The 27,605-nt window shown below is 47.0% G+C and overlaps 2 protein-coding genes across 2 annotated transcripts; both read left to right on the top strand.

The window, feature by feature from the left end:
* Positions 1-236: 236 nt before the first annotated feature.
* Positions 237-9,081, top strand: ARHGDIB (Rho GDP dissociation inhibitor beta). Its single transcript, XM_068191572.1, has 6 exons — positions 237-607; positions 4,100-4,288; positions 4,852-4,935; positions 5,793-5,869; positions 7,400-7,463; positions 8,409-9,081. The coding sequence occupies exons 2-6, from the start codon at positions 4,111-4,113 to the stop codon at positions 8,606-8,608; spliced, it is 603 nt and encodes a 200-aa protein (XP_068047673.1). The 5' UTR covers positions 237-607; positions 4,100-4,110; the 3' UTR covers positions 8,609-9,081.
* A 728-nt stretch (positions 9,082-9,809) lies between these two features.
* On the top strand, positions 9,810-27,133 carry ERP27 (endoplasmic reticulum protein 27). Its single transcript, XM_068191972.1, has 9 exons — positions 9,810-9,903; positions 10,096-10,196; positions 10,713-10,767; positions 11,460-11,598; positions 12,702-12,895; positions 16,238-16,347; positions 19,314-19,439; positions 25,761-25,958; positions 26,628-27,133. Exons 1-9 carry the CDS (start codon positions 9,810-9,812, stop codon positions 26,670-26,672), a joined length of 1,062 nt encoding a protein of 353 aa, XP_068048073.1. The 3' UTR covers positions 26,673-27,133.
* The last annotated feature ends 472 nt before the right edge of the window (positions 27,134-27,605 follow it).

Here is a 27,605-nt window from a genome sequence, read left to right as displayed (position 1 = left end):
GTTGGGAACAATAAGCTGATTAAGTGCAGCAGGTAGCAGGAAAAATGAGGTTCATAAGAACCTCCATTTGCAATACTGCTTATCTTCCCACGTACGCAGGAATACACAACCTGATTCTCCGCATATTTCAATCGGTATAAATCAGCGCCAGTTTTTGAAATCGACCATAACTGCACCAGGAAAATAAACAAAATAAAAGCCTGGGGAGAAAAACAAAGCTATCACCCTCCTGGCTCCCAGGCACAACAGCCCGAATCCGCGCACGGCGGGCACTCCCGCGTCCCTGGCCGGGCTCAGCTTCGCAGACAAAGCCCTGTGCACCTCTGCGCAAAAAGAGCGCGGCGCGGCGCCGGGCGGGCGCACACAAAGCGGGGCAGGCGGCAGAGCGCCGCAGCAGCATGCGGGGCCGCGCAGGGCTTCCTCTGCGGGTGGGCTGCTGCTGCCGCGGCTCTTTTTTTTTTTTTTTTTTTTTTTTTTTCGCTGCGTGTGAGTGTTATTTTTTTTTTTTTTCCTCTCTTCACCAACTTCCTTCCTGCTCCAACTGCCAAAGCTCGAAGCTGAGCGCTGACAGCAGAGGAGGACCCCGGCCGCAGGCGCCGCTCCGCCGGTGAGTGCGAGGGGCGGACGGGGGCAGCCGGGCAGGGAGAGCGGAGCGGGCGCGCCCACGGCTCGCTCCCCGCCGGCGCCGCGCAACTTCGCGCCTCCGCTCCCGGGGGCTGGCGCCGGTGCCCGGTCTTGCCCGAGGAGACAGGCAGAGCCCTGCCTGCAGCCGAGGGGGAAGTCGGGCTCCGCGCTGCGCTGGGGCGGAGGGGCAGGGCAAGGAAGGGAAGAGGGCCCCGCGGTCCCGGGCTGGCGGCGGGTGTGTCCCTGCGGCGTGGTACCCGGCGCTCCCCGGGCAATGAACTACCCTTCTGTCCCCGCACCCCGGGGCTTGGCATGGGGAGGCCAGGGCTGGGGGCGCTGCTGAGTCCGGTGTGCTTCTCCCCCCATCGCGGAAAATTACTTCCTCCCTGCTAAAGCCGCTTCCTGGAGATAAGCCCCCGGCCAGGGGTTGGTTTGGAGAAGTGATGAGCAGACGGAGGGCAGGTAAAATGCTGCCCCTCTGACACCCCTTTTTGTGCCCCGTGGAGGCATGGGGGGGTCGAGGGGGTGCCTACCCTCCACCTTGTCACTGCTCCGTCCTGCTGCAGGTGTGAAGGCAGCTGTCTACGGCACAGGCAGAGCCCAGCTGCGAGACTCTAGCACCTCTTGCCAACGCACGATTCCTTCTTTGCCTGCTGCAGCCATCTCTCTCTAACAGGGATCCCTAACCCTGCCCTTGCCCCCTCCCTGCTGTTTCACGGCTGCTGCCAGGCCTCGGGGGTGCAGGTGACGCAGGTCTGTGGGCTAGAGCTGCAGAAAGGCAAGAAAAATGTGGCAAGGCAAGACACCAAGCACACAGATTTCTCCTTGCATATAAAAATGTAGGGTTCATTTTCTCATTTTAGTGAGGCTCTTGGTCTGAATGGGGGGCTCCATATTAGCCCTTGGCCTGGGCAGTGGTACAGAAACTCAGGAACCCCGACAGCAACATGGTGTCTCTGGGGAAGCAGTGGTGCCTTAGCTCAGGAATGTGTCTCACCTTGCAGTGGGCACCAGCAAGCAGGGGCAGGAGCTGCTGAGATGGGAGCTTTCCTCTTGGTCACCAGCTGCCTTGGAGTTTGGCAGGAAGGCAGCATCAGGTCCATGGCTTGGGGAAAAATGCCAGAACTTGGTCTGATCGGTGCCATCCTGAGGTGCCTGTGAGCCAGAGGTTGTTCATCCCAGACAGTCTGGCTGGTCCTGTTCCCTGCAGGATCTTGCTGTTGGCATGGAGGTTGTCTGTCCACCTTTCTGGGCGGTTTTCAGAACCTAAAAGCATTCCCCCTCAAGTGAGCCACCCCCGCGGGCTGGCAGGGACGGTCTCTGCGGCATGTGTGGTGCAAGGGAAAGGTCTGAGGGGTGAGGAGCAGCCAGCTGGTCCAGTCCTGACTGCCTTTTCTCTGCATGTGGGCAGAGATGCCTCTTTCCATCTCCTGTGCTAAACTACAAGAGGTGGACATGGGAGGATGGGGGCAGGCAGGCAGCTGTGCTCTGTGCTTGCATTGGTGGTAGATGCAGCCTGGTATTGTGAGAGAGCTCAGGTCAGTGCTCAGACCTGCAGCTGGAGCCCAAGTGGAAGGCAAGACATGGCAGTGGCTGTCATGGCTAATCACAGCCTCCTCCTGTGGAATGGCACTGAGGGGATTGTGAGCCTTTCTAAGGTGACTCTGCCACAGAGTGGTGGGGCATGCGTAACTGCTGCTTTCAGGAGGGAGCTTTTGGTTTTCTTTGTTGTGAGGACAAGCTCAAGGGCCTTTCCTATGGTATTTGGGTACTTTGCACTCCTAGATCTGGGCATGAACTGAGACAGGGTTATTCAGCTGCTGGGACCTGGTTTTTTTTCCTGTTTGTTTGGGTTGAGATTCCTTTTTATTTCCCATCTGCCCATTCTGCACTAGTTCCTCATTCACCACAAAATTACAAAGTCGTCTTGCAATAGCCATTTCCAATTAGAATACTTGACTGAATCTTCTTGTTTGTGTGCTGGTCAGCTCTACTCTGTCCCTTTGCAACATGCCAATGTACCACTCCTCGATTATTTTTCTTCCCTGCACTGGAATTGCTCTGAGAGGTCTGCATACTACTCAGAGTTGCCTGATGCCACTTGATGATTCACCTTAAACAGTTGTTTTTTCTTTTTTATTCTTTTTTTTCTGTTTATTTCTTTTCTGTTTTAATAAATGAAAAAAACTATCCCATTATCTCCCAGTTTAACTTTTGAGAGCCGGGGCAAATGTTGGAGCTGCAGAGAAGGACAAATGGTTTGTTTGGAAAATTGCAAATAAGCAAGCAAAAGGGGATTTTCTAGTAGAGACAGTCTCAACAAGCATAAGTGAAGGTGAACTGAATGATCTGTGTAGCTTGACCAAATCCTCTTGCTGCCAAGGAACATGGAATGGCTTGGCCATTTGTGTCAACTGCCATTGTATCAGGACACTGCTCTGTTTTTCAGCCTTCCTCTGAAGAGTGGGAAGGTGGCTAGGACCATATGGCTGGCTCCTCGAGGCAGGCAGCTGACGAAGGGGCACCTGGCACAGCATTGCTTACCTCTTCTGCCCGTCCCCTGTTCCCCCATCCCAATGGGGTGCCCGTCCCCTGTTCCCCCATCCCAATGGCAGCTCTGGCTGCCCATTGGTTGCTGTTTCCTGGCTCTGGCTCCCATTTGGGATGCCACCCAAGCAGTTTTGCTGCCCTTGTGCCATTCAGCGGTGCGTGACCCAGCCCTGCTGACTGCGGCTCGGCTCTCCTGCCTGTCCACTCCAAGAGCACCACGGTTATGCCTGGCTCTTCTGGGGTCACCATCATGCTTCCTTCCTCAGTGGGAAGGAGTCCTGGTGGGCGCCTGCAGTGAGCTGTTAGTGGGAGCACACGGAATGCCAGCAGATAGACTATGTTGCCCGCTTCCTTGAGAGCTACAGCTGACTTGCTAATCTAAGGAAGTGGCTGTCAGGTATTCGATCTTTCTGTGAAATGTGACTTTTAACCCATTATTAGAGGGTGAACGAAACATCTGTCCTTGGCTTCATTCGTGTTTCTTTGTGCTCCAGTGTGTGGCAGCGGCTCTTTGTGCGAGATAGCCAGCGAGCACTGAAGCCTTGTGTGATGGCTTGTAATTGCAGGGTTGCCGGCCACAACTGTGCTGCAGAGTGGCTGTAAATCACTCTGGTTTCAGCCTCTGCTCCTGCACCTCCTCCCTGGGAGGGAAGAATGGTGTAGGTCTGCGTGTGCGCGTGGTGCCTGCAGGGAGAGAGGAGCGGGGGTAGAGGGGGATTGTGTTTGAGCCAGAATATCAGCACAGCAGTGTCTGGATTGCAGCCGATCACCGTCGCCATTTGCCTGTAGGAATCCTGCTGCCTTCAGCCTTTGGCACTGGGTGCGTGCCTGCCTGTCAGGGGGACTGAGCCACACTGTGCCCAGAGTGTCCCCATACTCCCAATCCACAGCAATCTCACTGACTGCACCCTCCTCTGCCACCCAGACCAAGTGACCATGACCGAGAAGACACAAGAACCTCATGTGGAGGATGATGATGATGAGCTGGATGGGAAACTCAATTACAAACCTCCTCCCCAGAAAACACTGCAGGAGCTGCAAGAGTTGGACAAGGATGATGAAAGCCTCGCAAAGTACAAGAAGTCCCTGCTGGGAGATGGACCGGTGGTAGTAGGTAGGTTGGGGCACACTGATAGGGAGGGACTGGGGAGATGTTCTGCAACAGTGTGCTGTTGCTTCAAAGAAGACGGACCTTGTTTGGCCAGGGACATGCACTGGTTGTGCTGGAGGACTGGGGATGGGCAGGTGGAAAGCTGCACATAAAGGAAGCATGGGAGATGCTCTGAGTGTTAGGAGTTAGGAAGATTACTGGGGAGTGTTGGCATCAGAAAAAGACTTGTGGTGGGAGATGTGTGGGTCTCAGAGGAGTTTTGGGGGTTATGAAGGGGTCAGCCTATGCTGAAAGATGGTCTTGTTGCTCAGAATGATTCTAAGAAGGAAATTTTCTGTGGTGGAAAGACCACCTCTAGGTTTTTGTGATGGAGGCCAGAGGGATCCATGTGGAAGGACTGGGTAGACATGTGGTCCTATTGTGCTAAGGAAGCCTGGCATTACTGGGTGTTTAATGAAATGCAGTTTCTGTGTGGCAAGGCATCCCTGTTTCTTCAGTATCATTCCCCTCCGATTGCCTTTAATTTTGCAAGCTGACAGCTTCCCCCTGACTTTGCCTACCTGCAGACCCAACAGCTCCCAATGTGGTGGTCACCCGACTCACTCTGGTATGTGACTCTGCTCCAGGACCAATCACTATGGACCTTACAGGTAGGCACAGGCTCTGCCCTTGGTCACAGAGGGGAACAAGCAAAAGCCCTGGCATGCTCCAAGTTAAAAGAGAGTTTGTCCTTGGGATGCTACAGTGGGTTTTAGAGGAACTCTGAAGTCATCTTAGCCTTGTTTCTTATTTTAAGGTATACACATATGAATAAAAAAGGAGATGTAACAGAGGAAAATACTGAGAGTTTTTTCCTTCATCTAGACTGCTCTAGGGGCTCCTGGGTTTCTCTTGCCATCTCTGCTTGCTTCCTTTCAATGACACTTCATGAGCACAAGAGATGTGCATGCGTTTGGGTAACAGGCTGTATTGAAACTTCAGAATCGAGCAATACTGCAGTTCCGGCTCCTGGGGGCATGGGGAGAGAACCTTATATGGGCTTTTCTGCAGAGAGAGGAAGCTGGGCCTGGAGAGGCAGAGAGGCTTCCTGTTTGTCCAAAACCACGCAGAGCCCTGCGGGGCCCAGGCAGCCTTCCAAGCTGGGCAGGAGCTGTGGAACATGCTCTTCTCACCCCAGCCAGGCCTGGGCATGGATGGAGCTTACACACACTCCTGCGTATGCTCAGCAACAACTCTGTGCATAAACATCTTTGTGTGTATGTACTCAGACCTGTGTTTGTTGAGGCATTATCTTCTGTGAGCACAGATACATACGAACACCCAGGAATTTCTGTGTATTTGGTCACACAACACAATCTTACACAGACGCCTGCGTACTCATTTTACAGGTGTCATCCTTTGAAGGGTTGCTCATCTCTGACAGCAACCCGACCCCCATTTTCCCCTCAGTGCCTGGTCTCTCCTGGCTGTGACATCTCTAGCTGACAGCTTGATTCTCTTCTTGCAGGTGACCTCGAAGCACTCAAGAAAGAGACCTTCGTATTAAAGGAAGGGGTGGAATACAGAGTTAAGATCCACTTCAGAGTGAGTTGTTTTCCATGCAGTTGCTTCTTATCAATTGCTAAGGCCAGTCAGTGGCAGTCTATCAGATAACTCGAGCCAGGCAGAATGCCTTCCCAAAAGCTGAATGCTTGCAAAGCTCCCCTACTTTCAGGTGTTGTTCTACCCAACAAGGGATGAGGTATCTCCAGGAAATCGCTTCTGCTTGCTCACCCCTCGGAGGAAGTTGGTTTCTGTTTGCTCACACTGATAAACAACAAGTGGTTTAAAAGCCAGATGGGTAGTTTTGGCTGAGTTTGGTTTTGCTTTTTAGCCACTGGAAAATCTTTACTTCACACTAAGTGGAAATGAACAGGGAGGAGAAGAGAAGAGAAGAGAAGAGAAGAGAAGAGAAGAGAAGAGAAGAGAAGAGAAGAGAAGAGAAGAGAGCTATTTATGAAATACTGATTCAGCCAGTAATTCTGGGCTTCATGTACATATTAAAAAGATGTAATATTGTAGCATTTGGCTGAAGATACCTGAATTCTTCAGGTCGTGATATACCTAAATGGGCTCATTTCTCCCTGACTCCCATTAATCAGTGTGTCAGCCATTTCTTCTGTTTACAGCTGAAAATGAAACTTGGCCATACTGCAGTGTGGCATCCAGCACTGAACTGATCATCTCTTCAAGTGCTTGCTTCAAAGCTGGGCTTGGAAGAGAAGGCAAAAAGGGAAGAAAGATAATTCTGAGACAGACGAGGGAAGGTGTTAATATTGTGGGTTCTGTAGGGCAGATTTCCCTTTTTCTCTGAGGCTTGCTGTCTCAGAGATGAATGTCCCCCAATGCTCTCCCCTGAGACACCTCCAGCTCTCTTTTGTGCTGCGAAATATTTCTATCTGTATTTGTGCCTTGTTGACCAGAGATACCTGAAGCCAGACAAGTTATTCCAATGCCTTCCCTCAGTTCCATGGCTGGTAAGGGCTCATACTGTGTGAATTCTACCCTGGAATGTAAAAGGATCTGTCCATCTTGTTTTCAGATTGGTAGTGTACACTGTGGGAAGGCAGTGTATGCTGGAGGGGAGCAGCAGTGGATACATCCAAGCTATCCATGGGAGATTTGAGAAAATATTATGAAAACTCTTCCTCTGTCTTTTGAGAAGAAACTTGCCAGCTCCCTATGGAGCTTAGAGGGCACCTGGAAGCTGCCCACCCATTGGGGCTGAAGGGATGACTCTAGTTACCCATGTATGGTTACCAGTATGAAAATTATTGAACAGGAACTCCCTAGTTCACTTTTCTTTGTCCTCATCACCATGTCTTGAGAACCTTACTGATGTGCTCCAGTCAGCTTCAAAGTTGGGCAAAGGACGGGGAAGTGCAGGAGATGCACAGAGGATTCTGAAGGTCTCCAGGTACCTATGGAGAAGTTGTTTTAGGGACCTGTACAATGTGCCCTGTGCTGAGGCTCCCTTGGGTAGGGAGCCGAGATGGGTATGTCCCTAAGGAGGGGGAAAATCATCAGATACAGAACCAAAACTCTTCTCTTGACACTTCTGGTTACTTCCTGCAGGTAAACAGGGACATTGTATCGGGACTGAAATACGTGCAGCACACCTACCGGACAGGGGTGAAGGGTGAGTAAGAGCCCTGCATGCCATGCACAACACTGCTCCTACCTGTGTGTTCCCTCTTCTGGAACAAGTGTTCCTGCAGACCTGGACTGGGACAGAGGCTCCCTTGGTCCCAAGTCCCACCCTGTCCTAACGCTCAGCAGGTGACTTCTCAGCAGAGTGTGTAAGCCTGCTTCACCCAGGACCGCGGTTTTTTGTTTTGTGCGAGCTCAGTATGAGCCAGCTCTGGTATCTGTATGCTACACCCCTGTCTGCAGCAGTAAAGTCCACAGAGACTCTGCTTGGACAGTGCTTGCCACAGATTGCCTCTCCATACAGAGCTCTTCTCCTCCCCTCCACCTGCTGGGCAGGGGCTCAGCCTGTGTGGAGATTCCCACCCTCTGAAAGCTCTTCAGAAGTACTTGGTGAAATTCAGACCTGCTCCATGAAACTTCCCATTGTGTGCAGGGCCCTGTGTTTGCCTGTGGGTTCTCCTCGGTGCTGCTCTTGGACAAGGCAGAGAAAGTCCCATTTTGTGCACACACACCCCACATGCATTTTTGTGCAACCACCTCTAAGGCTTCAGCATCCTGTTCAGCACACATAACTGGTGTCTTCTCACCTGTAAAGAGAAGTAGTGGGAAATCAAGGTAGATCTTGAGCCATATACTGGGTGTACTCACACCCTTCCAGCAGCCAGAATGTTCAGTTTTCTCCCAAATATGTCTCAAACCAGGACAGGTACATACATGTGAGAGTGTACAAACTGAGTTGCCTGTTCACCTGCCCATCTGTGTTATCCTTCCAGCTGTCCTTATGCTTCACTAACCCATTGATTTTGCTCTCCTTTGCTGACATGGGCTGTTCCTTTCTCTCCCATCTCATTTCTGTTCTTTTGCTCATGGCTTCCTCTCTCCCTTATCACTCCCCATCTGAGGGGCTTATTCCCTGTGGATTGTTTTCTCCTAGTGGACAAAGCCACGTTCATGGTTGGCAGCTATGGGCCACGGCCAGAGGAGTACGAGTTCCTGACACCTATTGAAGAGGCTCCTAAGGGTATGCTGGCTCGAGGCACCTATCATAACAAATCCTTCTTCACGGATGATGACAAGCACGACCATCTCACCTGGGAGTGGAACCTGTCCATCAAGAAGGAATGGACAGAATGAGTTCACCCAGTTTGCCTTCCCCCTTCCCATCCCCTTGTCTCCTGCACCAGTCTCCAGGCCTTTGCTGCTGCTTCTGATACACTGAAAACAACCCAACAGTTCTCACCACCACCCCATCATGACACCATAATGGGTTAAATTGGGAAACATCTCTCTCCCTCTCCCCCAGTACTTCCTCCTGTTGTCCCCATCTCTCCCGTACCAACTCCAGTCCTGGAAGTGCCTTTTTGAGGAAACAAGATCACCTGGCAGGGGTGGACTGGTCCCTGGAAAATCCCTATCTTGAATTACACTTGCCATGTGCTCTGACTCATTGTAAAGGGTTACTTACCTCCCATGATGGTCTTCTGGTCTGTATCTGGTGCCCTACCCTGTTAAAATCCATCCTTGTGCAGGCAAAGCCAGTCAGGGGGAATGCAGCTAGATGCCGAAACAAGACTTCAGTGTCTGAGAATAAAACCAGTTTCTTTCTTCTTTTCTGCATGCGTGTCACATTATTTTCTAGACCATGTTTCTCAGTGATGTGTGTGTGAAGGATGTAGTATAGGAAGGCTTAAGAGCATATTTCAGCAGGGAAATAGCCCTCCTCTTTCAAAGCAGCAGCCTTACTCTATAAGCAAATTATTTCAGAACAGTTTCCTTCAGGGATTTCATTAATCGTTTGAAGCCCAAAGTCTGGGCTGTGATGGGGGTAGACTCCAGGGGTGGATAGCCCCCACCTCTCATCCCAGATGGCAGCTGAATGAGCCAGGGAGCTATAACATACCCTTCTCATGTTTAGCACTTACCGTAGCAGCTGTTCCCCAGAGCTAATGCAAGAGTTGGCATGTCCTCGTGACTAGCCTGCTGGTCAAGCACAAGGGAACAACAGCCGCTGGGATCCAGCACCTGGAGAGGGATGTTCTTAACCTAGCTGGGGTGTCTGGTCACAAAGGTGCAGGGCAGCTGCGAAGTCCAGTGCTGTGGGTGAGGACACACCGTGGCAGTGTTGGTGCAGCTCTCCAAGGCTGATTCCTGCACAGCAGGGAGGGGCTTTCTCCAGCCAGGCAGTTATCTCAGGAGCTAAAGGCTTTGCTCTGGGCCAGCTGCTCCCTTCCCACCACCCCAGGAAGGTTGTAGGTCCCCACAGCAGCTGACGTGTCTCTCGCTGATGAGAAGACCAGAGCAGGGTGGCATGGCGAGGAGAAGGCAAGCTGGTAGCATGGGCACATCTGTCTTCCCGTGCCTCTTTGTTATCCTGCTTACCAGATGCTCCCCAGCAGAGTGTGCTGGAGGGAGCGACTCTGCATCCCACAGTAAGTGAGCTTTCTTCCCGCCTTGGGAAAAGTCTGGGAGTCCTCCTTATCCAAGGTATGCTGCACAAACGTGTTGCAAGAGAGGTGTGTGGGTGAGCTTGTAAGGTTGGGATGCTTGTGTGTGTGTTGGGGGGATCCTCTTTGAGCTGCTCCTTGTGTACACTCTGCCCAACCCTGACCTTTGCTCTGCAGGCACAGCCAGCGCCACAGACAAACCCATCCTGTTAAACAACATCCCAGATGCCGAAGCCTTCGTCAGTGGTGCAGAGGTGGCAGTCATTGGATTCTTCCAGGTTTGTCCACAGCACCTCCCCTCTGCCAGTTGTGAGCTCTATCCCACTCTTATGAGAGCATGAGGCTGGATGTGGTGTAAGCCAAACCAAAGCAGCAGTTGTCCCAAAAGGTGCTGGGGCTGTGACAGGCATGTGGAAGGATTAGGTGATGGGTCACAGAGAGAGCACAGGGAATTTGGTCTGTGCATGGAAAAGGAGATGGAGCAAGGGATTAAGATGAAGGAGGTTGTAGGAGCCCCTGGAGCAGAAGAGAGGGAAATGCTGCAGGGGAAGAAACAAAGAAATGTGCATGGTAGAGAAACAGTGTTGATGAGGGGTGAATGGGAACGTCAGTACATGCTGTAGTCAGCAAAGACAGAGTAAGGCACTGCCTGTGTGATAGGGATGAGGAAGCCAAGTCTCAGGGAGAAGTGATAGTGCAGGTCCACTGAAGTAGGAGAGGGTTTGGCCTCAGGCTGCAGCCTCTTTGTAAGGAGGATGTAGGCATGGTCTCTGTTTCACTTCTTTGTTTCCCAGAGTAGATACCTTGAGATCTCTGTCTCTTTTTATCTAAATTCCACTGAATTCAAACGTGAGTGACAGGTACGAGTGCCTTGCTCCCACAAATGGCATGAGTATTTTTCCTCAGAAAATAAAAGGAATATATTTATTGAGCCACAGCACTGTAAAACAGAGGCCTCTTTAGTAGGATCCTTATCACTTTTAAGTCCCCAAGTTGCACCTTTTCCCATTTTTTTTTGAGCTCTGTTCTGCTCTTCTGCTGTCCACACTCTACCTCATGTCAGAGAAGGCTTCAGACTTTCAAAAACAGGTCCTTCTGCAAGCACCTTCCTCCTTCTGCCCTGTGCCTGGGGCTGGAGGGCAGTCTAGGGAGGACATCATGCTCTTGGTGCAGGACAGGGGCATCTCGCAGCCCACCACAGAGTGAGGACCGATGGTGCTGCCTGTGCAGTGTAGGCAGCAACAAGTCCGGGAGCGCAGGAGGCTGATGCCCCAGGGGCCTTGTAAGCACTGATCACAGAGCACCAGCCGCCTGGACTTCGCTGCCTGCAGGCAACTGGAGCTCCTTGGGGGCTGCTCGTGCAGCGCTAAAGCTGTGCAAAGCAGCCAGGCAATCTGCACACGCAGAAGGAAAGTGCCAGACGCCTCCTTCCCCGAGGGTAGCTGGCTGGGCTTGCGGCAGAGCCGTACCCAGAACCTCCTCCTGAGCTAAGCAGGGACACGGCTCCTTTTGTCTTGTGCCACAGTGACCTCCCTCTGCAGGATTGCATTCTTCAGAGCCAGACAGGAGGCTGCTGCCGTGCAGCCCCAGCTGCCAGGAGCACGAGGCAGCAGCCAGCCGCATCTCGGACATTCAGTGCCTGAAGCATGGCGGGGCTGCATTTGAACAGTACATGAAGACGTATGTGTGTCATGAAGGCTTGGCTCTCGGCCTGAAAGTATATTCATCCAAATGAAGCCCATGTTCTCTGCTCACCATAAATTATTTCTCTGCTGCAGCCTTTCAGTTCACTGCAGTATGTGGCTCGACAAGCTTCCCGTATAATGAGCAGGGCCTCCCTGACTGGGAGCAGCATGCCGTGATGGAAACACAACACACTGCTCCAGAAACCCCGCGTGTCTCTGAGAAAGAGCCATGCTTGGCCTCATTAAACCCCAGGTTTCCCAGGAATGCTCCAAAAGTCAGCGAGATTATTCCCACCCTAGGCTTCAGCACTCTCACCAGAGCAATGTTGATGCACTGGCATTTCCAAAACAGGTCATGAGAGATGTTTTTCTTTGGAACGAACAAAGAATTTTGTTTTCCATTCTCTCTGGGCTCACAAACAGCTGAGCTGACAGTTCAAACTAAAAAGGAAAACAAACCAATTTCCAAGCAGAGACCATGTCTTGAGAATTTATATCCAATAAATAGATGCATCAAAAATACATCACTAAAAAGTTAGGAATGGGAACAGCAAGGAAGGATTTAATACAGGCAAAGGATAGTAGTAGTTAATGGACCTCAAAATACTGAGAAATTGCACATTTCTATCCTTTCATGTACCTGAATTAGCTACTTTTCACAAGATGTACCTACGATATCCTTTTAAAAGGAGCCAGGGTACTGATAATTCAAGGTGTTCAAAATTGTAACCCCCTGACTCTAGAATCAAGGTTAGCTTAAAAATGGCGACGTTTAGATATATGTATATATTTTATAAACACACACATATATACTCACACACATATATATATCTATTTAAAACGAGCTGCACCTATGTTCTGATGAGTGCCCAAGGGCTCAGCACCTTCCGGAGGGTTCCTGGATCCCGGAGCAGCTCGCCCGCGCAGGAGGTGGCGGCGGCGGCCGCTCCTGCGGGACCGAGCGGCCGGCAGGTGTCGCTCTCGTGCCGGTGCCGGTGCCGGTGCCGGTGCCGGTGCCGGTGCCGGTGCCGGTGCCGGTGCCGGTGCCGGTGCCGGTGCCGGTTCACGTGCCCGGGCGGCCCCCGGGGCTCCGATCAGGTTTGGCCCCTTATCCGCTTGGCCCCTCACCCTCCCTCCTCTGCCCCCGCAGGACCCGCAGAGCCCCGAAGCGGACCAGTTTCGCCTGGCGGCCGGACAGATCCCGGAGGTGCCCTTCGGCCTCAGCAGCAGCGCCGCCGTCCTGTCCCACTACGGCGCCTCGGAGAACACTGTCGCGCTGTTCCGCACGGTGCGTGGGCCCGCGGCGTGCCGTGGGGGAGCAGCTCCCTCCCGGGAACACGCTGCCAGGGAAAATCCTGCATCTCCAACATAAGGGTCTGGTTCCGGGTCCCCCAGCGCCCTGGTGTGGGTTGGAGAGGGTCTTGGGCAAATGCATACAGCAGTAAAAAGCATAAAATTCATCTATCCTTAGAGCAAGGCAAAAATAGGGCTGTCATTGGCAGTCGGGCTGCCTGCCCACCTCAAAGTGCATCCCTCTTCTTGCCCCAGAGAGGGCTTTTGCTTTTCAATTGCAGGGTGCCTGTCACTGAGACATGGAGCGTTCATTACACCTGGTAAGATTTTCCTATTTAGGTGTTTGCTCTACAGATCTGGTTCAGCACCCAGAGCTCTGCAAAGAGCAATGCCTGTGTTTCTACATGACCTGCCTGGAGCTTGGCATTAACTTGGATGAGGTTTCTGTGGTTTTGGAAAGGGTCCTGAGACACATGAAAAGCGTCTAGAGTTCATGTCACAACGGATCAACACAGCAGGCTTGATACCAAAACTTGGCAAGTGTCACTTCAGGCAGGCAAAGCTATCTCCTAGGGTACAAAACTTTTCCCTTGTGACAGAAGACACATCCAGACTAGGTCTCTGCAGTTAAGAGATGCTGTACCAACCTACACGGTGGTTTGCAGACTATTTTCCTAAATATGCTTTCGGCATTAGAAATCTTGCTTGTGAGTTTCTTAGGGATGGATGCTGTGCTAGATCATATCTCTGTTGACTCCAGCTCTAAGTGCAGGTAGCTCAATGTAGCCTCAATGTAGCTATATTTGCTGAAATTTAAGGAGATGATACTGGGAAGAGCCATGTACTTGCTGCAAAAGTACCAAGAAAAGCTAAGAGCAAGTATTCTAGTAGTTACATCCATTTCCCCACGTTGCTCCCTCTTGCACAAGTACGGCAGTTGAAAACTGCAGAGGTAGGTGTGTCTGAAGAGGAATGGGGCCCCAGGCAGCACAAGATGTCCTAAAAGCCAGTGAAGTGTTGTGACACCAGACCTCTAAGTGCTTGAGGTGGGGAGAAATGGGTACACACCACATGGTCTAGGGAAACTAAATATGGCAGCTTGGCCAAGTTCTACATCCAGCTTGTACAAAGATTGGACAATTTGTTCTCTTTTTTCCCCTCATCATTTCCTGCACCATGTTTACCACTGATATTATCCAAATAATTAAAAAAGAATGATCTAAGAGTGAGCAATAGTTAGGCAGGTCCTTTTATTTAACCTTTTATTTGCTAGATGTTGCAATTTTAAGCAACACTCATTTCAATTTTGGTTCTTAGTCATTGTGGTTTTCTTCCAAAAATATTGAAAAGATCCTTTGTTTTTGCACTGTGGCAGATAGTGAGGGTGACTGCACTGGGAGAAAGTTTGATAAAATAAATTGTTTGGATTGTTGGAATTTATATTATATTGAATATTCTTTGTTTGGAGTCAAGTTTTTGCAACTGAACTCTTCTTTAATATGGAAAAAAAAACAGCCAAGAAAATAATACATTAGTCAGGTTAAAATATGGTTGACAATTCACTTGTCTGATTGTCAGTTTTTCTTAAATTATCAGACACATTTTTTTTCTTCTATCCTGCACTGCATAATGTGTAGGAGTAAGAGGTCAGAGATAAAAAGGAATTTTAAAAGAACGGATACAGGAACTTGGAATCAAATACTCATTTGAAGGATACAAAGATGCGTCACCAGGATAGAAGTGAATCAGAGGCATACATTAATTTATTCTTTGCCTTTGCAGTGTATGAAACACAATGCTTAGAAGTTTAAACCATAAATACAGTAGTAGGAGGGACTGTGTCAACTGGTGAGACTTCTTTGTATATAGGGGAAAGAAACAAATTTACTCTAGTAAGAAATCCTGATATATCTAAAAAGAACATAGTTAACAGATGCTAACAACCTAATTATAAGGAGTGATAAAGACATTTTGACTAGAGTTTCAACTATTAAATTCAGGCTATTTTCCAGCCTTATTTTCTTAAAAACATAAATGTTGAGTGCTGATTAAAGATGTTATTATCCCCAAATGGAAGTCAGAGGTTTCCAGAAGCCCATGAAAGCCAAGAGAAGACTTTCTGTGGAGTCCAGGCTGCTTTAGATTGATTCTCAAGGCCTGTCTGATCTCACCCGCCCAGGTGTTGCACTGTCCGGATCTTATTTACTTGAGCAGAGTTGCCCTTTCATCTTATGCAGGAGGAAAATCTGTGAGAGGAATCAGGCCACACAGTCTGAAAATCACCAGCTTGTGTTGTCAGACAGGGTGGGTGACTGGTATCAAAGACCTTGCCAATGACCACAGAACAGCAAAAATTACTTTAGATGTCTGCACACCACTGGAAAAACTAACACAAGAACTTTCAGAGGTTGTCCAGATGCAGAGAATAAAATATGGGGTGTGCATGTGTACTGCTCTTCAGGCCCAAGAACCTCATTCAACATGTGTATCAATGGCTTTCAAATCCCAAACTTTGATCCTACTTCATGTCAGAGACCACTGCTCCCATGGCTTAACTCAGTCACATCCTGTGGTGGTACTGCACAGGAACTCTGCCCTTAAACTCTAGTGCATTGCTATCATTCAGTCGTTGCCTGCTTTTTTTCAGTTTATCAGGTCATGAAAATCTCAATAAATTCAGATCGTTTTGAGGGGATGAAGTGTGGGGAGATGTGTGGCAGGATGAATTTTCCTCTAAAGCTGAAATATGCTGGGCTTAATTATTTTTCTTTTTTTCCTTTTTTTTCTTTCCTGCTGTACTGGAAGAAAAATCCTCTTTTTATTGGAGAGATTTCCTGCTTGCACAATGTTTCCAGGAATTCCATACTGGGCGATGCCAATGTTTATTACTTGTAGAAGAAACAGAATAAGCAGATGGAGATGTTTAAAAGGGATGTAAAGCCAGTATTGATGTGAGGAGTTAGACTATTTAATGACCTCTCTCCACAATGCCTAGAATAGTTTATCAGCTAATTCTCCCTGTCTTCAGTGCATTGAGAGCTGGTAGTGTAGGGACATCTGGAGTCCTAAGAGATTTCTGGTATACCATGAGTTTGCCTTGTCCTTGGGAGGCTGGAGAAGGCTGGGAGATCCTTATCTCAGAGTGCAGGCTCGTTCCTGTAGGTTCTAGACCTCCAGAAGTGGTGATGGGAAGAGGTGGGGATTGTGTAGTGGGGGAGAGAGGATGGTGGTGTCCCAGGGGGTGGGTGTCTCTGTGAATGAGTGCAGTCAGTGCCTCAGGAGGAGGTGCTGAGAGGAGAAGACAGCTGTGACTGTAGGTGTCTTTGCCTGTCTTCAGGTAGACAGTGACCGGCGGGATCTGGATATGAACAACAGAGAGGTTGATGCCAAGAAGCTGACTCACTTTGTTCGGATAAATGAGCTCCGTCTGGTGACAGAGTACAACCCTGTGGTAATTACCAACTCCCTGCAGTCCTCACCCTTGTGTTTGGCCTTCTTCTCATGGTATCCTCTGGCCCCAGTTTGCATATCCTGATGTATGTGAGGGTCAGAGCGATGGTATGGATGGGACTGAGGAAGCCACACAGCTCTTCACTGCTGCTCCACATGTGGACTGGAAGCAGATTTGCTAGGGCATAAGTGTGGTGGGAGAGGAAGGGACTCATTGCAGTTCCTTTGGGTTTCCATTACATTTGGCATGTTGAGGGACAGAGAACTCCATTTCTTACTACTCTGCACGCAGTGCTGCTTCCTCCCATGGACATTTGCTGTGTTGTACCATGCCTGCAGAGCCAGCTCAGCCAGAATGCCCTGTCTTTGTCAAGCCTTGAGAAACATGGAAGCTCAAATGACCTGCTCTCAGAAGGCAGAATTTCTGTGTCACTCAGCACATAGGGCTTGATATAAGCCCAGATATTTGAATGCATATTCAAGACTGGGTTGGGAACTTCCCAAGCAAAATCTTTCCCATTCCTTCTATTGTTCCTCCAGAATTCATGAGTTTAAAAACAACTACCACCACCAAAACAAACAAACAAACAAACAAACAAACCACACACAAAATCAGGCTTAGAATGCTTCCATGTTGGCCATCTTCATCGGCTCACCCATCTGACTGGCAGTGACAGAGTGCCAGCTCTCCTCTCTGCTGTAGAGGTTTACCAAGGATTTAGGTTCCTCTGAAATCTCAGCAGTTCCCTGGTCTCATTGCTGTGGAGTCAGTAGGTCTTAGAAGCCGCGGTTGATGCAAGGCTGAGACTTTATCATTGCTGATGGAGTATTTTGTGACCTTCTGGATAGCTACAACAGTGCTGACCAGGCACAGCTTGTATCACAGAAGAATGGCCCAACCTGTTGCAGAGCTATACATTTTCAAGATAAACTCAAGGATCATCTAAGAGAACCGATGTATTCAGTCAGTTCAGTTGCAACCCACCAGTAGGATAGTATTTTGTTTTGAAATTTAATATTTTTTTCCCCACAGTGAAATATGGTAGAATTTGGAGGTTTTTTTTTTCTGTAGCAACAACAACAAAAAAGTTTTTGTTTTTTCATCTTCAAAAGGAGAAATTACATTTTGAAATCACAAAATATTTCTGGGGACTGCTATATCCTGCTCCACTGGCCTAACAGCCCTTTAAGAATACCCAAGTCACATCAGTAGGGATGATGTTCTCATCTTTGTAATTTCCCAGACCTTCTGAAACCTTGGAGCCCCTATTAGGTCCTTTTGCAATTCATGGGACAATGTCTCTTTCTTTATGCATTTCTGTTGATGCTTTGGGTTCTCGCTGCATGGTGTCCTCTTTGGTGTCCAGGCTATCACCCTGACTGAGAATTCCTCAGCTGTTCAGCTGGTCCTCTCCACCCTGATTGTCAGTACAGATGTTGTTACAGTTTTTTTCCAGATGCTCTGGAGGTCCTGCAGTTAACAGTGCCTCCTGCAGTCCCTGGCCCAAAGCCCTCACAGCTTCCCTAAGGTAGCTTGCTTTTTCATAAATATTTATTCCCAGTGCCTATGCTGTTTGCATCCAAAAATGCTGCAGGTCAGCAGATAATGGGGTCACATAGCTTGCACCAAGTGCTGCCAAGAGTTTCTCTCCCCATCCTGGGGCCCTTACTGTTTCTCCCACATACTTTAGGAACTTTTAGGCAATGTTTACCCTGTGAGCTTTTCAGGAGAGTCAGATGTGATCCAGCCCTGCTGATGAGCTCTGCTGATTGCTCTTACACAAGGTTGTATGGACAAGCACACCTTTGTGCGGAGCCGCTGGAGGAACCGCTGCTCCCGCCTTGTCCGCTCTCACCCCAGCCTTGTCAAGGGGCTTGGTGCTAGCTGGCTTCACCCTCACCTTCAGCCTCATCCTCTCCCATGATGTCCTCTAACATTTTCCAGCTTAGCTTGCAACCCCTCTACTGTCCCCCGCCTCAGCTGCACACCATCAGAAAAGTGAAGGGATACAAAATATCTGATAAACATTAAGCTAACAGCAGAGTCCCGTCTGCCAAAAGCTAGATGCTCTGTTATTCATGGCCCTTGCCAGCATGCACTCCCTGACCCCTTCCTTGTTACTCCTGGAGCATGTGGAAACTTCTGCTCCCACTGGCGGGGAGCTGCACAGTCTGTGCCTCTGTGGTTTTGGTGGCACTAGGCAGGCAGCAGGTCTGGCCTCACTACTGTTTAATTTGAGGGAGAGGCTGCAGGCCTGCAGGAAGCAGACAGAAGAAGTGAGATGAGGAGTGAGCAAATTCATGGAGATGGTGCTGTGGCTTCTTGGGCAGTGCCAGCTCTGGTTCTCACAGAGGGCCAGTGTGTAGTGCCCGCTTGGCCCTTGCCCAGGGTCTTCTCTCACTGTGGCACAGCAGAGACAATTTTAACCCTCAGCACTCAGGAGTGTCCAGGCCATGAGGGTGCTGAAACTGTGGACTCATCCCTATCCTACATACCATGTAACACTAAAGAAAGAAAACAAGGACAAACACCAACCTTGACACCACAAATCCTTCCCACTTTCTTGCTCATATTTCACACAGGTGCTGGACCTCAGCAATTTAGGACACCCTTACATTCCGTGTTTGCTGGCCTTGCTCTTCATATCTTTCATTTAGTCTTCAACATCCTGTATTCTGCCCTACTCCTACTCCTCTTGCCTAGTCACTATCTTAAGACCAGTGATGGACCTTTGCGGTCTTCAGACTCTTGTCTGGGGAGTAAGCAAAGCCAGGAGGTTAAGAGCTTCTGCAAAGAACCCAGATTGGATCCCCTTGCTTTAAAGAAATCTGTCCTGCTTGTGATGCTGATTTGCAAAGAAACCACAGCTGAGCCATGTGGACTTATGTCCCACTGACACTGCATCCAATGCCAAGTGAGCACTCTCAATCTCCTTGCCCGTGTTTCTCTCTCTGTGTGCTGGGCAGACAGCAATAGGTGTGATGCAGAGTTCACTCCAGTTTAACCTCCTCCTGATCACGGACAAGATGTCTCCAAAGCACCCTGAGCGAATGCGCAAGTTTCGGGTGGCAGCAGAACTCTACAAGGGGAAGGTAAGTCCAAACAAAGAAAGAAGGGCTGTTGGGGAGGAAAAAACCCAGTGATTTCAGCCATGAATGGGGAGGGCATAATCTCCTCTGTGAATTATGAGAGCAAAGGTCAAGTAGCAGGAAAAGAGGATTATCTGGATAATTAAATGGACGGGTTGGTTCTGTTTGCCTTTTGCCAATTTGCCACCTTGCGGGGAAAATATCCTCTGTATTGTGCTCTCTGCTCTCCTGGTGAAACATCGTGTACTTTGTTGCTTTTAATCCAGTTTTGTTCCCTTGTACTGGGAGAGGACACACAGCTGCTGCTCTTCAGTCTGGCCACAGTTGCGCTTCACTGATGTGAGAGGTGAATTTGTATCTACAGCCTGCAGGACGCCAAGGAGCCTTATATAAGTGACCAGAGAGCAAATAATGTCAGTGCTTCTTAACCGTTGCACTTCTGGAAATGGTTATTTTAAAGGCACTGCAAACTGATTGCTTAGATTTCCCACAATAAGGTGATGAGATAGATGAGGTGTTTCAGAGACATTTTGCCTGAATCTCATCCCTCTGGGAATGGAGCTCCCCAAATAGTAAATCATCCAATGTCTGCTTCTCTGCCAGCAGCTCGATTACAGTGGAATTTGTGTCCAAGGAACAGAGGAATGAACTTGCAAGCAAAGGAGGACTGGGAGCAACAGGAAAGCATTTGTGGCAAGGGAGAAGAGCAGATGGGAGTGGGCAGAATATCACAGAAGTGGGGAAGGATGAGCTGAGAGGCATAAAGAGGTCTTCCTCTATGAGTAGTGTGGACCTGGAAAGATTTGGGATCTGATAACTAGAATATATGTATGCATCTGGTTTTGGTACTGAAGGAACAGATTATAAATCAAGTATACCCTCACCTTCAAATTCAGGGACCACCTCAGAACCATGCAATCTCAGAAGCCTTGAGACTTGCTTATGGCAGGACTACTTTACAGGAACCTTTACATCTTTCCTAACCATTGGCAAGAGACTAGGCAGGAACTATGCATCAAAATCAAAAGGTCTCTTCAAAAATGTTTTGCTTTGATGAATATGTAATTATAAAGGAAAACTCATTTATCTGTAAAATTCCATTTATTTATTGTGAGATGTGTGTTAAAGCGACACCATTACCACTGTTCTCCATGAGCAGAGTCTGATACAGGTCTCCACCTAGCAGCTATTTCTTCCAACACAATGCTGTTCAGCATCACTATCCTTTGCTGATGCAGCTGCATCTAGTCTTCATGTGACTTGCCTAGATCTGAGTAAATAGCTATAATTTTCTTAGAAATATTTCACAAAACATTGGATAAAATGTTGTACTGAAGTTCAGACAATTTATGAATTCTCAGCAAGCCAAATCTATTTTTTTTTTATTTGTGCAGGCAAGTTTCCAACCAAATCAGTCAACAAGTTTGCCAGAGTAAAATATAAACATTAAAGATGTGGGGATTTGACTATTTCCACTTTACTGCTGTGGTACTTGAGGACACAGAGATGAAGTGACCTAGAGTCTAATAAGTTACTTTTCCTGATGGAGTGGCACTCTGAGAAGTAAATTGTGTTTTAGGCTGCCCTCCTAGAAACCAGTGTGAGAGAGCTAAGATCCCTCTGCTTGAATTTTAGGTCTGGATAGTAAGGAGTAAGCAGAGTAACATGCCCACTTAGGTTTGTCCCCATTGCTCTGTCATATAGAAAGACCTGAATTAGTTTGGGTATCGGTGGCAGCCACTGCATAATGCCATGAAGATCTCTGCTGGCTAATTTTCCTTTGTGAAATTATGTGTTGTTGGAACTACCAAGTTAATTGAGGTTTGCTTCAAAATAAGTATTGACTAGATTTTGCCTTTCAGTGGCTTGCAGATAGTCTGAAAATAAATGCAGATTTTGTGAGAATAAATGCAAGAGTCTTGACTTGAATTTTGTTCAGGATTGCCAGTGAATAATTCCTGTCCTGTGGGACAGTGGTGAAATGGGTTAGTGCTACCAGTGGTTTCAGCAAGGAATCATTGCTGTGCAGTGGAGAGATGTTCAGACTCCCTGTGAGCATGTACCACTGCATCCAGCACTGCTCTACAGTGACTGCAGAGCGCCAGAACAGAGTGGGGATACTTGGGGTGTGTTGCAGCATTTCTGCAAGCCAGTGCAGTCTGAACTGCACCTGGAGCAAGACTGAGTGCCTGGAGGCAGTCTAGATTTTTCTAGATTTTATTGTGGAAACTAAGCACTGTAAAATGTTGGAGAGGAAAATGCAAATGGTAGATGATATTAAACCAGCAGAAGCTGACAACAATAAGAAGAAATATGGTAGTTTTCTAGCACACTTTGAGAAACAATTGTGGGTGGACAACAGTGAACAGAGTTCAGAGCACTGCAGCTGCAGGAGTAAATCCACCAGCCTTCTTAGATCTTCAATCAAATATGTGCTTATTTGAGAAAGTACTGCCAAAAGTCCAGGCAAGGAAAGGAAATGCACTGGAAAGGAGATGTCTGGGTTTGCATTGCTGAGCTAAACTAGAATACTTATATTCAGTTTTCTTTCCACAGTATCAGAGTATAACATGCCAATTACAGCTGGTGTAACTCATGGGTGTTTGCAGAAGTCTCAACAAGGTGATGTTGGGAATAACAAAAGCAGCTTTTGTTGCAGCTGACATAATTGGTTTCCAATGTCAAAATTATTTGGGTAGAGATGTTTGCAAACTCCCTTTTAATTTAGATGTAGGTCCATTTAGAAATGCATTCTGAGAAACTCCTGGTGTCCTTCAGGAGTTCTTCCACAGAAATTAAAAGATTATGCCCTTTCTCTTGCAGACAGTCATTTGTACAATTTTTATTCTTCGTGTGAGACACTGATGGCTCCAGAACTGAGAGAGATAATATTTAGAGATGCCTCTTTTAGCCATAAACAGAGAAGCCTGTAAATAAGGACTTTTTATCTCACTTAATAGATATCTGCAGTAAAGTTGTTTTTATAACTGTCTTTTTTTTTTAATTCATGACTGATGTTTTTGTTTTGCTTTGATAAACTATGATGTAAGAAATCACTCAGACGTCAGAATTTGATCTTTTTGCTTATACAAAACAGTGAACTGCAGCTCTCTGAAGTTCAAAGTCAAACACTGGATATAAGGCTTGACCATCCTTTCTGTTTGTCTTTGTTGAAGGAAAAACTAAGCAATGGCAAATCGGTTTCTAACATTGCAGTGCTATTTTCAATTAACTTTAATTCCCTGGGCAATAATATAATTCCATATCTTAGTATCTACCACGAACTTGATGTTCTTAAAGCACTGGGCTAGGGATCAAGTTGTCAAGGCACCAAGACAGCACCAGTGTACAAAATTTATGAAAGGTGGCTTATTGCAAGTGACAGTGCACAGAAAATATCATGTGTGAAGGGGACATTTTATGTCAGGGGTTTCTCATTCATTCAGGATATCCTTCACTGCCTGAAGCAGCAGATCTCTGAACATAGGCAAGAAGATTGCTACAAAATGAAAAAAAATCATGGAAATAATCTCAGAATTTAAAACACCCAACCAGGTATTGTACAGGATGCTATGAAATGGGAAGTGAACTTTCTGTTTGGAATGGAACTGACTGATCTCTAGCAGTGGCATTAGAGTTGCCATTGTAAGTGGGATTTGTTTTTGGTGAATTGTAGCTTGGGTAGGTCATCTTAGTAAAGGTTTTAGGCTCTTTTCAACACTGAAAGAGAAGTCCGGGCATATGCTTCCTTCCCTTCTAAAATAAGTGGAATAAAGTGCCTGTCACTATTGTAGAGGTTATGTAGATGACTGGCTGAGACAAGACTAGGATCTGGATGGCAGAAGTTAGGCAATGTGAATTCTGCCTCATGGTTAATATAATTTTCCATGGTTACTGCATTCAGTCTTTATGATTGGAACTGACTGAGAATCTCAGAACAAAATACGTTCCTCATGAATTCCTCTACTTCCACAAGATGGCATCTGTCATGGAAATGTGACCACTGAGAAACCTTCTTGGTTTTCAGCTGCTGTGGAGATCAGGCTTCCAGTGCTTGTGGCCTCTTGGCCAACACATCCTACCTTCTGCCCCACAGGCATGACCTTGATAGCACGCAGGCCCTGTGTGGGGCACAGGACTCCTGCAGCACAACCAGCATAGGGGGCATGCTGGGCCTTTCTGCTGAAGGAGGACACAACCCATGTCACAGACCTCCCAGGAATGCACCATTCTCATAGGCATAAAGGTGTCTTCTTCTAAGCTACAGTGGCAATTGCTCTCTTTCCTGTATTTTTTGAATATAGGCAGAGAAGGAAAGTTTGCTGTACTTTGGCACACTGTAGCTCTGTGAACCACATGGGAGTCATTAGAGAGATCCAAGTCAGTAACTCTGAATGACAATGATATCTCAGCCTTTCTAGCTGAGGGGCCAGTTTGTGTGTTTCTCTTTGCTCCTGTGAGGAAGAAGGCATTCAGAGTTCTAAACCTCAACCTTTTTACTCTTTTATTCTTACTCTATTCTTGGTATTCATGGATAAAATATGTACAGCTTTTTAGTTTTGGGTGTTTTAGCAAAGTCTGGAAGCTTGATGAAGTGAAGAATATTGACTAACATTTATTCATGTTACTGTTTTAAAATGCTATTCATCTGTTTTAAAGGTGGTGGAGATTTTGTATAGGAAGTGATGCAACAATACTAGTTTTAATTTTAATTACTTCTTCTTTAACATTTGATTTAAAAAATATTGTTGTCTAATCAATCTCTTATAGAGAAACCCAAAAGCTGTTGAATGAACCATGAAAATGCAGTACCATTTACTGTACTGACACTCTGAAAGTACTTCCCTCCGACACTGGCCTCTGTTTCCAGCTTTCTAGTTGAAAAGAGAGCCCTAAAACATTGCATACTGCTGTTCCATCTGAAAGCCTCTCAGATCATGTCCCTAGACCTGTGAACCTTAAATATGCGACCCTTTTCTAGCTTGGTGTTTTATCCTGCAAAGAGATGAATTAAGTGCTCTGGGAGAAGTACCCCACCACCTGTCTGCTCACTAGCATTTTGCTCTTGAGGCACAGTTGACTTTTGGAAGGAAAATTACAAATGGTGAATATCACATATCCAGTGACAGTGCTGTTCCTGTTTCTGTATTTTGCTATAAAACTGAAGTTAAACCTTACAGCAGCCTAAGTATCCCACTTTCCCAAAAGGCTGTTGCCTAGGAAAGTTTTCAGATATATTTGTTTTTTATAGAACATAAATTTAATAAATAAGGAATTTAGTATTTATGAAGTTTATTTTTAGAGAAGAAAACAAGTTTGGAACTAACTTGAGTGTTCTTCATTGAAAAGAAAGAAAAACATGAGTCACAGCCTGGGAACTGGGCACATAATCTTCACATTACATTGCTTCTTTTTTTTTTGTCTCTTCTTTTCTTGTGTGAGTGAAACCATAGCCTTGTACATAGGTGCACTGAATATGCTCGGCCCAGTAGATTGCACAGGGTAAAAAGAAGACAAAATTACACATGCTAGCTGGGTGTTTTTTCATTGACTTGGATCTTATCTGCTGAGGGATTCTATTTAATCAGGTCACTGATTAAATTGTTTAACTGCTACATTTATTTTCTTTTTTAAATTTTATAATAATGACTGAAGGTCATTCTCATCCTGGCTTATTCATGTTGAGCTTCTCTTCTCAGGTCTGAATGCTCCACCGAGCTGGGCTGTATGGACAATGGTGTCTTGCCAACAACTTCTGTTTCCCAAATCCTTGCATTCTCATTTCTGCTCTCTTCAATATGTCCTTTGGTTTTGGTACTCTCATGTTCTTATCCTTGCAGGTTCCTGATGCCCTGTACTTCATTCCCACATTCTTGCAATTGAATTTGATTCTTCCCACACCAAAACCCCTTTTTACACTGGGTCTTGCAAGGATGTGAGCATCTTATGCAAATAACATGCAAGTGAAGGATTCAGCTTCTTTGACATTTGCTGTTAAGATAAAAGACATCTTGTTTCCTTAACTATTAAGATAATAGAAGTGGAGACTGCCTTCCTGTCATTCTGTAGATATATTTTTAAAGAAGGTGAAAGAAGACATTTTGTTTGGCAGTGTAAGTCTGGACTTGATAAAATACAGACAAGTGTACTGCATGGAGCTGCTAGATAGTCAGCAAGGAAGGGATTGTCCTAAAGGGTATGGCTGGTTTTCTCAAACTCTTTATGACAATGTCACTCTTAATCTTCATATGATCACTGTTTGAGGATCTGTTCTCTGTCTCAGCTTCTGTTTTTCTCACTTTTTCTTTCCAATTTCCATCACAGATTCTCTTTATCCTGTTAGACAGCAATTTGAAGAGCAATGAACGAGTATTGTCGTACTTCCAACTGAAGAAGTCCCAGCTGCCAGCTCTGGCTATATTCCACACACCGGATGATGAGCACGAAGTGTTGACTGTGGGTGACATCTCCATTGAGCGTGTACAGGACTTCTGTAATCGTTTCCTACAAAGAATGACAAAGGTAAAGAGGGTCCTGATGCTGTTGTTTACCAGGCTTTTGAAGAAGATGACTTCAGTTTCTTGAGTTCCTCCGCATCCCTGTCCCTTTCTCTTTCATGTATGTTTCCACCTGAATATCAGAGAAACATTAGATTTAGGGCAGAGCAGAGGTGGATGTCTTTGCAGAGCCTCTTTCTTCATTGACCTATGCCTTCTGGTCTACAGCAAGAATTCACGGATCTCTGCAGCTGTATGAAGGTCTCTGTGAAGCATCTATCTTTTGGGAACAGCACTTAGGGAGACAAAGTGAAGGGTGCTTATGGATGCTGAGAAGGGAGGAGGTGGATGGCAGCATATGACAGCAGGTCAGAGAGACCAATGGCATGGATAGGAATTAAATCTATCAGGAGGACTACAGAACAGAGTGTACAGATAGGGCCTTAGGACTCCACCAGTGGTCTCTGCTGGGAGAGGCACAATTAAATCTTCATGTTCATGCAGTGTTATAAGTTCTCTCTCTGTCAATATTCATCCTCCTGTAGCACAGGGTCTTTGTGTTGTGTGACAGAAATAAGATAGGGTCGTGGCATAGACAGCAGAAGGAGGCATTTGAATTATTTTGTTTTCTTTATCCTTATGCTGAGAAATCAAGTAATGTCAAAACTGATTTCATGCCTCCAATGTGTTTTAGAAAGAAGACAAATCTGAGGAGAAGCCCCTTAATGAAGAACTCTGATTCTCAACCAAGAAGATGACTGTAGCCAGAGTCTGTTTCTGGTGTATGAAGAGTACACTCTGCCCTGCAGCTCAGAAATTCCTAAGCCAAGTCAGTCATGGATTCCCATTATCATTCTATGTACATACATGCTGTCTGTCCTCTCCAGGAATCTCTTCTCTCCTATCTCTTCTCATTTGTTGGCTCAAGAGCTCTTTTTCAGTACTTCAGGACCTCTGGTATTGCCCTACAATATGTCTGTGTGTGCCACTGTTGGAGCAAAGGGTGGTACAGTGAAATGGCAATATCAGAAGTAAAGCTAGTAGTTCCAGGGATCTGTTTCCCTCATTCTTTTGGGTTTTGGTGCCATGCTGGGATCCACTGCCAAGCCTTGGCTGATACTATAAAGATATTTGTTGCTTGATATCACATGAAATTTTCCATTTATTTTACTAAATAAAGCAGTAAGTGAATGGCCTGAATTTTTATGCAAATATTATTTCCCACTCCCCTTGTCTTTCACTTAAGGACAAAGTCTCTATTTATCTGTGAGTAAGCTCAAAAAACTTCCTTTCTCTGAGTTTAACCAATGCAATACCTAACCAACCAGGTTGGTTGCTAAGAATCATTCCCTATGGAAATGGACCCATCATCAATAGATATTTCCACCAGGATAGGAGATATCTGTGAAGCTTTGGGATCAGAACAGCTCTAGCTAAGCAGGTCTGAGATGGTGCAGCAAAAATGAATGAGCCTAAGATGTTGCAGTCAGTAATCTTACCCAGGAGAGGCTGTTGTGGATCAGAACAAGGCATGATCTCACCATCTGCATGGCCAGGGAAGAGAACTGTCTGCACCAGATGACCTTTTGAATGAGTGTGTGTACAGGGGTAAAATATAAAAATATATGTCTGAATTCTGCTGGATGCCCTTGTGGCTTTTGTGCATTGAAAA

Source organism: Anomalospiza imberbis, chromosome 5 (genome assembly GCF_031753505.1).
Source record: "Anomalospiza imberbis isolate Cuckoo-Finch-1a 21T00152 chromosome 5, ASM3175350v1, whole genome shotgun sequence".
In the NCBI taxonomy this organism is placed as follows: domain Eukaryota; kingdom Metazoa; phylum Chordata; class Aves; order Passeriformes; family Viduidae; genus Anomalospiza; species Anomalospiza imberbis.
Note: the sequence above shows the minus strand (reverse complement) of the source record. Positions and strands in the feature narration are given on the sequence as shown.